General features: G+C 37.0%; 1 protein-coding gene across 2 annotated transcripts in view; it reads right to left on the bottom strand.

Moving 5' to 3' along the window:
* adgrb2 (adhesion G protein-coupled receptor B2) overlaps nt 1–12,049 on the bottom strand; it is a 241,880-nt gene that overhangs the window by 95,848 nt on the left and 133,983 nt on the right. For both annotated transcript variants that reach the window (XM_055058814.1, XM_055058815.1), the window contains 2 exons: nt 6,401–6,488; nt 5,771–5,873 (listed from right to left, as the gene is read on the bottom strand). In XM_055058814.1, the coding sequence (XP_054914789.1) occupies nt 5,771–5,873; nt 6,401–6,488 (191 nt within the window). The remainder of the gene's footprint in view (nt 1–5,770; nt 5,874–6,400; nt 6,489–12,049) is intronic.

The raw sequence follows: 12,049 nt of genomic DNA, 5'->3' as shown, positions 1-12,049 counted from the left end.
AAGAAGAGGAAAATTGATTCCTATGTTTTTTGTATGGCGAGCCCTCTTAAGTCCTAAGCATTAAGCAATTTGCCTTTGAGCTCCCCCTTATGGCAAACAAGCTTATAGCAAGAATTCAACAGACATGCAGCTTTTTCATTTATTGTCTTGGAAAACATTAACATTCAGTGTGATACACCAACCCAAAGTAGTGCATCATTTTTGACAGAAGAAAAGGGATAACATAGTTTCCAAGGTGTTGGAAAATTAAAATGGAAAAAATACTTTCCATTGCTTAAAGCTAAGTTTAATTAGTTAAATTCACACCTTGCCACCGCACAGTGGGAATGATTGCCTTCACTGAGGACTGAAAGGGCTTTTAGTTCATGGGATGACGAATATTTACAATGAAATTTCAAGAAGACATTTTAAAATAGATTACATTCCAGCAGTAAAAAAAAAAGAAAAAACAATGTGTCTTTTTCCTTCACATTTGTTTTGGTATATCATGGAAAATCCCAGTAAGATGCACGTTCAAGTGATTTGAATATTTTGTAAGTTAATGTATTCATAAAAAAAAAAAAAAAAACTGTTGTTGACAAAATATGGAGAGGAAGTAGAAGAAGTGCTTTCATCAGTCAGATTCAGTTTCTTTTAACTAAGCCAAAGGGCTCAATAGAGGTGGTGCACACAGGAGGAGACAGTAATATGATGATTTATTCTGAGAAAGACAAGGTCATTTGTCCTTCTTCAAGCAGTTCAGGAGTGTTCTACCACGAATCAGTTCATCCATGACTGGACTTGAGAGGACGAGATGATGTAAGGTCCATGTACACAGGCTCAGAGAACAGATGACGACGATTGATGGATGAAAAGTGCTTTGTTCTGCCTTACACACAGGCAGCCGTCACCAACGTTAGATGTCCCGAGGCATGCATTAGCGTGGCGAGCTCCTTTAACATGCAGCTATCAATCATCAGGCATCGTGTTTGCTACAGGACGACTGACATTTTTGTTTTTCCGCAATGTATGGCTTCTCCTTAATGCTTCTGCCTCGTATAGTGACATCTCAAATGATGTCTCTTAAAGGAAGCACACAGTGTGGCTCGATGACGATAATAGCATCTGCCTTTGAAGTCTTCTCTTTTATTCTTGAAGGGGACTGCCTCTTCTTAAGGTACCCAATATCTCATGTGGTAATGAATATTGGCTATGGATATGGTAAGCTAGTGAGATGAAATAACCTAATGCAACAGCATATAAGCACACAAACACGGGTTAAGGGATTCTTAAAAGCCTTCAACTTCATTTGAAATATTAGAGATGCCAAAAAAAAAAGAAACTAAAAACAAAATGGGGCAATCAGGCGGATGCTGTTTTATGGATCAAAGTCACCTTATGCATGATCTGAATTTATAAGGAATGCCCAGGTCTTTAATGGTGAGCGAAGAATCATCTCCTACATAAAAATATACGTATGAACGATGGAGCAGGTGGACTCTGGCACTTGGCATATGTTGAACTGGTCTGCTTTGGGGATACTGGGGTTTGGGGCCTTGTGCATCCTCCTCAACATTAAAGACACACAGAAATCAGGACAACAGGGATAAAGACATGGACTCTGACTGGAGCAGATGTCCTCTCAGTAAAGACATGACCCTGCACACTTGCTTTGGAGAGTGAAGCACAGGGCAGCTGTTGCTTTGCTACAGCTCAGGCAGCTGGATGTTTCGAGATTGGCTAAGGTCAGACCCAAAGTATATTCTTATGCAACAAGGGACAAAATCATGGTGTGTGCATCTCCCTGGTTGTGTTTTGTATAGGAAGGTTGAATGTGAATATGAAAGCAAAACAAACTGAATCAAAAATGCACACAATGGCGGAACAGATTCTTGGCATAGGCCGTGTAGACGGTTGGCTAAGGTGGCAGCTACTGAAGGGAGTTCTGCTACAACAGCAGACAAAAACAAACAATTCTTGCAAAGTTTGAAAACGCCAAGATAAATATAAAATCGATGCCAAAGGCAACTTAGAATGAAATCAACTTCATATGGAAATTTCCATTGCATTTGAAATTAGGCTGTCGAAGAGCTTAGAGCTGTTAAGACCACATCCAATTTGTCATAGCATTTATGCATATGTCTGATGAGATTCAGATGTAAGTAATGGAAGAAGTAATTGCTATCATATTATTTTTATTCAAAGTCACATCCTAATGCTTTAGTGACAAATGTCATCACTCTATAATAGGGACCAACCACAGTGGCAGAAACAGAGGCAGGGTTATTTCACACATAAACTCAAGCATCAGTCCAAGGTTATTTTTGTTGTTGTTGTCGTTGACTAAGCTGTTTGACGAAGTTGAGAGGTGAAATTAGTGGAGCTAAAATATTTTATCCAAGTCATTTCACCATTTTAATCTAACAAAAAACATTTTGTGTGTGTTAAAGCCAAACTTTACTGCGTCTGAAACAATAATCATGTAACATATTTTAAAATTTAAATTTCTTTTCTGCTGGTCATCTCACTAAATGTGAAAAAAGTTGCTTCCCAAAATCTCGTTAAACATTTAACCTTTTAATGGCACCCTGCTTTAGGTAGAAACTTGTGTTTTGCTTTGAATGGCTCACACTTTGTAAAATGACCTGAGTTTTTCTCACCTAGTCCCTAGAAAAGCTTGGAAAATGAGAAATTATATTTTTAATGATGCCTATGCAACCAAACAATGAAAAATCAGCTAACAGTAAGACTTGATGATTGTCTCTTCCAAAACTTGAATTTAGCAATTAGGCAATGTTCTTTCTTTTGCATAAATGACTTCTGTGGTCAATAAGCTTCAACTAGAAAGCTATGAAACATCAATCCACTCTGTTAATACTGTTTGATTCACCAAATACCACTTAATCCCCCCTGGAGCTCATTAAAAACATTTATACTGTGTCAAAATTGTGTTTTTAAAATGATTGCATTCAAAGTTTTCCTAAATCTTCAGGGGAAGTTAATCAAAAAGTAAATATCCCAGTGTTTACTTATAGGAGTAAAAACATCAAAGTTTGCATAAAAGAAACATTAATGCTCAACCTTAAAATGAGACTTATGATTGAGAGTGATTGGGAGGAAAAATATTAGTTCCCAAGAAGAGTAAAGATTACAGTTGCGAGTGATGCAAAGAAAAAGCGATTGTGAGATGACTTAAGAAAAGAAAAAAAAAACTAGGTGGACGATTATGCCCACAAAACTCTGGGATAAGATATTATTATCTGGGATTGCTTCAGTAAATTTCACATATGTTTTGCCAATACGTAAATCTCGGAAGATGAGATGAAACATCGTCTAAGATGAAGATGATTCAGCACAAGAGAACCAAACAGGATTCAGGTTATTTTAATGTGTAAATCACAGATTTTGTTGCCCGTTTATTGAAAAGTTTAACAAATCATCAAAATGTGTTGTTGTCACATAAATTCTATGCAGAAATACCATTTTTGTTTTTTTGTTTTTTATGATGCAGACTTTCTGAAGAAATGTTCCCAATGGCACAATGGATGCATTTTGTGGTCAAAGCTCAGGCTGGTGCAACAAGCACAGCACTGCAGTATCAAGAACAACCTTTTTAATCATCTGCATGGGTTCTGTTTGGATGAATCTCTTGTTAACTCTCAAACGTTTGGGAAATAAAATAATCTAATTCTGAAGCACTCTTTAGAGAAATATAATACTGACTTTAGAACGGGTTATGTATACAGCAGCATCTGCAGTGCCAAGTTTGGCCAAACCCTGAGCTGTAGTGCGTGCCAGAGAAGTGCTTGTACTCAGCGGGAGCCTTCAGGTTGCAGAGTAGTGCAGCATGCAAGGGTCAGCATTAAGACATTTTGCTTTGGACAGAGAATACCCCCCAAAAAAAAAAAAGATAATAGAAAGTGTTAAGAATATAAGTTTGGTTAGCATAACTTTAGAGACAGTCAACTTTTGTGCATATGAGATATTAGATGTAGCATGAACATTTTGAGTAGATTCTAAGTTAGGTAAACTTAGATAAAGATCCAAACTAAAACAATTGCTGATTCTCCAAACTCACATAAATTACTAAGGAGGGCCTTCAGACAGGGGAATATCCAGGCACAGAGAGTCTATCTCTTATCAGGAGGAGTAAAAATCTTTGGTGTTTGTTTATGACTTCAGTAAAACACTAAAACTTTAAGAAAAGTCTTCTACAAGTATAATCAAATGTATTAAGATAGTTCCTTTAAGCATTAACAGCATGTTCTGAATTATTTAGTCTCTAACCATACTATTTGCATGCATTTTATATTACTGAAATACAATAGGATTAGGAAACTATTTTGCTTTTAATATATTTCAGGTATTCTAAAAGAGCTTTCCTAAAAGTAGACAACCATGCAGTTTTTAGATCCAAATTTATAGTTATTATTTGGCATTAGATTTTTGTGCCAGTTTGTTTAAAATAGAAATCAGTTTCTTGTTGAATTACTGAGACAGAAAACCGCTATGTCTAGCTGGAGGTCATAAATTCTGGTCTCGAATGTAAAAAAGGGGAGACTGGTACGGGACAACTCTAGTGGAGAATGACCTTTGTTCTCTTCATATATTTGCTTTTGGGTTTTTTAGCAGGTCTCAAGCAAGGTAATAAAATTAACATTAAACAGCCCTACAAGGGGAGGACACACCTTCTAATGCATATATTTAATTTAAGGGAATACACATCCTCATAAAAAGGTCTGTTTTACAGCAGAAGATCGAATTGCTTTGTGTCCGAGTGAGCAATTCCCAAAAATGCATTTTTGTCTTTCCTTTTCAACTCGTTGCAGGTAATACTATGTTTTGTCATATGTTGGACTTCTTGATGATCTGGGTGTAATGCTGATATAACATTCTGTATGCATTGAATTCTCTGGATAAAGCTCTATAAATATCTAAAGTCTGATGTTGAATGGTTGTATCTTTATTACTTCCCCTGCACATGTGGAGTCCCTGGATCTGGGAACTAGAGGAAAATTAGCGAGCCAAGTGAAGTTCTTGCTCTACGTTTTAACAAAAGACAGGAAAATATAAAGGAATGTAAACGTAGAGTACTGCAAAACTGGAGAGCAGCAGGGGATGCAGACTGAAGATCATTTTCATAAAATCTTGTCATATATTTTGACCATGTCAATCAGATTTAATAGAGATATTAGAGTGTATGTGCAAAGAGGTGAAACGGGATAATGGGACAAGAGAGAATAATCAACACCTATCTTTACATAGTAGTACAGCCAATAAAACAATCACCCTATCAACATTCAAAAGCTCGCTTCCCATTATACTCATACACAATAATTTCCATGAATATTGTACTTTCATATTAACAAAACAGACACTCAAAGTCTACCGTATAAAAAAGTCAGAAAGATCTGTGTTTGCACATACTATTCAGTTAGCATTAAAGCGGTTTATATCACGCAGCACTTTTTATTTCCTCAGAAGCTGAGCAACTTGAGGTCAGCCGGGGTGACAAGACTCCATTAAAGCCTCACAAATATTTACAAAACCAAAAGATGCTTAGTCTACAAGAGCAAAGTAGGAGTAAAATTGCATACCCTTGCATTAGAAAGTGCTCTTTATAGAGTTATTAGCATTTTTTTTGCACTTTGATATAAATGAGGAAATATGTGAGCTTTCTTGTAAGTTTTTCTGTAAGTTGGGTTGGAGAAAAAAATATCCCCATTGGTAATCAAAAGTCTAGTTATTATGTACCAATATAGATGCTGAGTTTAGATTTATTAGGACTTACATTTAAAAGCGGTGACAGCTCCACCACAACCATGGGCTCACTCGGCTGAGGTTCGGGTCGCACCGTCACCGTCAGGATCTTGGAGTTGATCACCGCAGGAGGACTTGAAGTACAAACAAATACGAAATTGATGATACAAAGATATACATCCAGTATATGTGCATGTTTTTGGAGGATTTCAGAGAAAAGCTCTGTGAAATCCTCCAAGTAAATGAAAAACAATGAGAGGGGAAGGTCGATTCGGAGAGGGCCTTGGTGAAAACAGAATTCTGTCCCCGTTAACATTTAGTTAGTTGAGAAAATGGTCTCAAAAGATCCAACTTTCCCGCAACCAAGAGAGCTGACCTGAATAGAACAACCCATTATCACCGCAAAATACATCCTCACAGAGGATTTTAATAACCTTTACATTGCCTCCACGTCTTGCCCTTCAAAGACTGGGAAGTTGACCATTAACAAACATGACAATGGAAAAGTAGTAGAATTTAGGAGGAAACTCTATATTGTTATTTAAGAGGAATAATAATCTAATCTAATCTAATAAAATAACAGAAAGAGATAGAAACAAGAAGTGAGGGGTAACATTTTTGGAAGGAAATCATTTGAACAAATAACAACAAAAGTACTCACTTTGGTCCAGGTAAGATGATGCCAAGGGTTCTGTACAAAATCGCTCCAATGACATAATACATTGTGGTTTCTGATTCTTCCCCCGGCTCTAAAAAGAAAGATAGTAAAAGAATAATTATTGAATAAATGCTGTAGAACACAAACTCCAAATCCTAGTCAAAAGACAGAAAAATTTACAACTTTTACCTTTGGTAAATCCCTTTATGTGGAAAACACCAGTAAGATCAGATAACTTAGAAATATAAATCCAACTTTAGACTAAAGCTAATGCCAAAAAAAGCTTAAAAAGACATAGAATGCAAATATCTACAATTCAGAGTTCATCAACATGAAATTATTCACACCGCATTTTGTTCTCATCTCAAATTGTTGCTTACAAATGCTCTGTTGGCTGCTTCACTACAAGAAAAGTCAATAAACTGCTGTGCCTGCCTAAAAGATATGACAGTTACACATTCGCTCTAATTATGTGTCCAAGCTGGAAAAGTGATTCATGCACTCTTGCTGATTCTTTTTCTTTGTGTGGATGGAGATGTGGATTATGTCAATTTGTTTGAAACTCCCAGCCAGCAGCTTACCTACTGCGCGGCTCGACCTGTTGTAACAAAAAAACCTCGTTAGTGAACAAAGTCCAACACTAAAATGGACCAAGCTTTGGAAAAATAAAAGTTCAATTGGAGATTTAAGTCATTATGGCGAATGACCTTGCCCTATGTGTTGTTGTTTTAAAAAAGCCTTCTTTTTTTTCTCTCTCTCTCTCTGCAGCACACGCTTCTTGTTTCTGTCTACCAATCCCCACTTTAACTTTAATTGCTTCATCATATTGTGTCATGTCACATCCGTCCAAGACTTTAGTTCGTACTCAAAAACAGCTCAGTTTTCTAAGGAGACAATGTCTCAAATTTGCAGAGGCAAGGGGGGTTGGAGAAGAAAAGAGAAAGGGGTTCATGAAGAGAGAAGTCACTCCCTCTTTTACCCTTTTACATTGTGGAATGATGCAGAAGGATCAGGAACAAGGAGTGAGGAGAGAGCAGGAAACAGAGGGAAGCTGATGGAATCAGACATTCTGGGTGACTCATCTAAAATCTGTCTGCCTGCTGCCTAAGAGGTAATGCTTTGGGAGAGAGAGATAGCAGTGTGAGAGAGACAGGGAAAAAGAGGAGACAAAAAAGATCTCAACAGCGGGTGAAGGGGAAAAAAAAGCAATTGTGAGACTGTGAGGGGGCAAAAATTCTAGATCAAAGTCAGGATGAGAAAGCCTGAGAGTTTGACGGAACCTAATTGGACTGGGTTAGTGAAAGCATGCAAATGAGAGAGTCAGTGTATTACAGCAAAATGGTAAATCAGTGCGTGAGGGGGCGGCACTTCCACGCTCAACGGTGATTAATGCCACAAAAGCACTCAATCACAAAACTCTAATTCCCGGCAAAGAGAGTTTTCGTCACTCTCTTGCACCCGCCGCATGTCGGAATGATTAGTGGTCAGTCATAATCCGGCAAAATGGCAAACCACCAGTCACCATCAGTGAACTTTAATATGCCATTTATCAAGAAAAGATATCCTCGGAGTCTATGCTTAGCCAGAAATTTACTGTTGCAATCGGTAATTAAAGGATTTTACCGTGCATGTTTGCTTTTTGCCTTCTTTTGTCAGAGTAAAAAAAAAATTAAAAAACAAAAAAAAAACTGGTGAGCTTAAGCAGTAGCAGTGATACTACTGTGTCTTCAGAAGTATGTGTCTTCAGATATTTGTGTGATGAGAGATGCTGATGTTCTGCAGTGAAAGCCTTACATCTTGGAATCCATGTGGCACATCGGTGGTGTATTTGATATATTTAGACCAACTGACATGCACCTCATTCTTTCCACACTGGCACATGAAAACTCATGCCTTCCTTCAAGGAAAGGTTCTTTCTTAGGTATGACTTCCAGATGCCTGCAGGCGCTGCATACATCCGTTCAGTTTTTTTTTTTCCAACTATAGACTCCATGGGAATGGAGAAGAGATGTGCTACAAATACCATATATGAACTGCTCTGGTATCCATATCAACAAGGCAACAAGAAGATTCCTGGTTACAGCTGGTAAAAGATTGTCACTATCCACAGTGAGACGGGTTCCCTAAAAACATATGCTAGACATCATTTACTCCAAAAGGAACAAAAAAAGTCCTTAATCTTTAGAGATATTTTATGTAGTTTGCTGTTACTAAACAAATGTTACATTTGGAGAAAAAAACAAACAAAGAAAAAAACAGCAGAATGCCAGCTGGAGAATAGGTTCACATCTGCAAAGCATGCAGGGTCGGTAGCATCCTGTTGTGTGGGTATCTTGCTACAGGTGGGACTGGTGCACTTAACAAAATATTTAAAATCATGAACAAAGAACATTATGTGCAAATATTTAAGCAATATTTTAAGATCTTCAGCAAGAAAGTTAAAGTGGAGGAACAAATGGGTCCTCAATGTGGAGTCTGTACAGGCAGACAGGCAAATGACTTACAAAATGCAAGACAAGAATTCACAGACATTAATCCCATAGGATATGTGTGGACAGAGCTAAAAATGTTAAAATCATGAACATGGTTTGTGAAATAATTATTATTGTTATTATTATCATCCCTAATGATTGCGTGGCCATTTAAGGGTGCTGTGAAAGCATTCTGAATGCCCACTTAATTCACATTCATTAGTTAAAACAATTAATCAGAGAACACCATGAAATAGGTTGGTTTTGGAGATAGTTCAAGTAATCAACATTCCAAGAAGAGTTATTGTTCATCATTGCAGACAGATTGCCTGCACAATGAATTATGGCAATATATGGTATTGTCAGGTCATTACAGCAATGTTTGTGTTGCAGAGCTATGCAAATGTGCTCTATGAATGGTGTCTCTATATTGCTATGAAAGATCTGTGATTTACCAAAAGAAAATGTGTGGTACAGCCTGGCTCAGCTTATCAGTTTCTACAAGTGTCTTATGCTTAGAAAATAAATATTGGATTATTATTATATGTCCAATATTTATTTAGTCAAAATAAAACTTTGAAATAAAAGATCACTTTTGCAAAGATGTAGCTAAAGCCATGGATTTTCAGTGACCTATTTAAACACATGGCAGATGAAAACAGTCTGGACAAGAAATTTGAGATTTTGTACGATCTTATTCAATGAAGATTGAGCAGAATGACGACTAGAAGACTTGAGTGCTTCCTTAAACTAATTTATGTCACCATAAACATTGCATTTAACACATTTATTTCAATATAACTTTTGAAATGTTGTGATTATAATGACACTAGCAGGGAAAGGACATGGGAAAAGTCTTGCTTATTTGTAAAAGTTGCAAAAAGCCCACAGAAAAAGCATCTATTTTGATTTTATGTTTGATTCCCTGTAATCAAAAATGACATGACACATAAATGACATGAACATGACATATTTTTCCTTTAATGTGCAAGATAATATGTACTTTGTTCTCTGAAAGAGAGTAAATGAAAGTATTAACTAAGCATTGGCGCAAAGAGTTTTTCAAAATATAAAGTTCCATTCAAGACCTCTTGACATCTTCCAAAGAAAATCGATTATGTTTGAGGACCAGCTCTTATTTTTTAAGTTTTCAAAGGTTATGTTGCACACTGTTTTTGAAAGACAGTCTTTTGACTCATTCGTTAATGACCTAACTAAATATATAACTGAATTGCTGAAGCAAAGGATTCATTGTATCTATGTGTGTTGGTGAGAAAAGGAGAAAAACGGAAGGTGTTAGTCAAATCAAAAGGCAGCAAAAAGGAGTCTCTGCCTCTGCTCACCGAAGCGCTTCATGAACCCCATCAATTGGCTACATGCATGTGCCTCAGTGACCCAGTGGGGCTTTATGGTCGCATTTAAGCTGTCCATCTGAGATAGGCTTTCATAATATGGTAAATGAACCAACCAAACAAAAAGCAATCAGATGAAACCATGGCTTCGCTATGGTTTAATTTGAGAATTCCCGCTCGGGGGAAAAGAGCACTCATATTATTCTAACTTAACTGGAGATGTGCAGTTTGGTAGACACAGTTTAACCAAGTGTTAAAGCCAAGAAGGCAACGATCTGTGTAGAATGTCTTATGAGGAAGTGCGCGCATGAATGTGATTCAGCTGGGCACTTTTACTGAACAATAAACAATATGTGAAAACTATATATAAAAAAATATAAAAATATATATATATAACTTGAACTCAACATGGAACAGATCTCCCAGTGATGTGGACACAATTTCAAATTGCAAAGATTAGCAAGTTTGAAGATTATTTTAAGGTTCCATCTCAAATAAATAAAAAAAAAAGTTTTCACAATTAACAGTAGCTCTCGCCTCATTCATAGTTATGACTGGGGAGGAAAATGACAAGGAGGAGACAAAAATAAAGCTCAGGCTATTTTAACAGACTTAAATTTAGCTTTTGCGATTAGCTGTTTTCATCTTCCTAGACAGTAGGAGTTTCAGAATAAGCCCATGTCAGTGAGTAGAATGAAAAGAATAACAATAGGTGAGTCTCCCCCACGGCCTCCACCATGATGTTTTAAAATCAAACAGCATCATCAGCATGAGTTAGAGGCCAGAGAAAGCTCTGAGCTTTTGGCCTACTGCCTCTCTGAACTTTAATTTGAAAGGGGATGGAGTGCCAGACAGAAAGGCTGCCAGTATAATTTCCTGTGGGATGTGACCTTTGGCTTTGGTGGGAGCGGATCACATCTGCCACAGAAATTTTCTTCCCGCTCTTTTAATCTTTTCCTTGTTGTCCTCATAAAATCTTATCTTTCCTGTCTCCAGGTATATTTTTTTTATTACTGTGTTCTACCTGTATGATTCTTATTTTAGTATTTGGAAAAGACACTGTATATTTTGTAAGTTGCATTGGGCCAACTTGCAGCCCTCAAAGGGGACAGGAGTATTTAGAAGACATCTTCGACAAACAACATTTAGAAGACATCTCGCTTGTGTTTGCCAAAGTGAACTGCCGTCGTTCAAACTTCTGTTAGCAGGATGCCGTCACCAGGGAATACAGCAAACTTCCATACAGATAAAAGGCATACATCTTCCAAGGAGGCCCTCCTGGGCCACTTAACAGCCCAAATCCTTCTCAGCTTCATCCTTTCAAATTGTTGAGAGGTCTTCTGTGGGTCTATGCAAGTAATGTCTATGAATGTGTGAATTTTACTGGGAGAGCTGCTCTGACCTTGAGTAAAGAAGTCATTCCTGGAAGTAGATTGGATAAGGGAAAGTACGACAGACATTATGCTTCAGATTCCCAACTTCCATATTAACTGATTACTATCTATTTCTAGCTTCAGAGTAATGTTTTTGAGTCACTATCTGTAGTTTGAGAGAGCATGAAAAGTAATTGCTCTCAGTTATGATGTCCCAACAACTCAGTTTGACAACAGCAGTGCAGAAATGCAGATTGCTTTTTGTTAATAAAGCTAATTATTTTTCAGTATGGCAATAGACTTTATCCTACAGAGGGAAAATGGTCAATATGCAAAATAGCATTGAATGCAGAAATTTAAGCTTTAATTTTATGCTTCACATTCCTTGAAATAATTTAAGAACAAAAATATTCTGGTACCTATATTTTCTTATGCAGCTGAGAATTTACTTTCATC

This window comes from Poeciliopsis prolifica, unplaced genomic scaffold (assembly GCF_027474105.1).
Source record: "Poeciliopsis prolifica strain line A6 unplaced genomic scaffold, Auburn_PproV2 SCAFFOLD052, whole genome shotgun sequence".
Taxonomy (NCBI): Eukaryota; Metazoa; Chordata; class Actinopteri; order Cyprinodontiformes; family Poeciliidae; genus Poeciliopsis; species Poeciliopsis prolifica.
The sequence above is the reverse complement of the archived record's forward strand: the minus strand, read 5'-3'. Positions and strand labels throughout refer to the sequence as shown.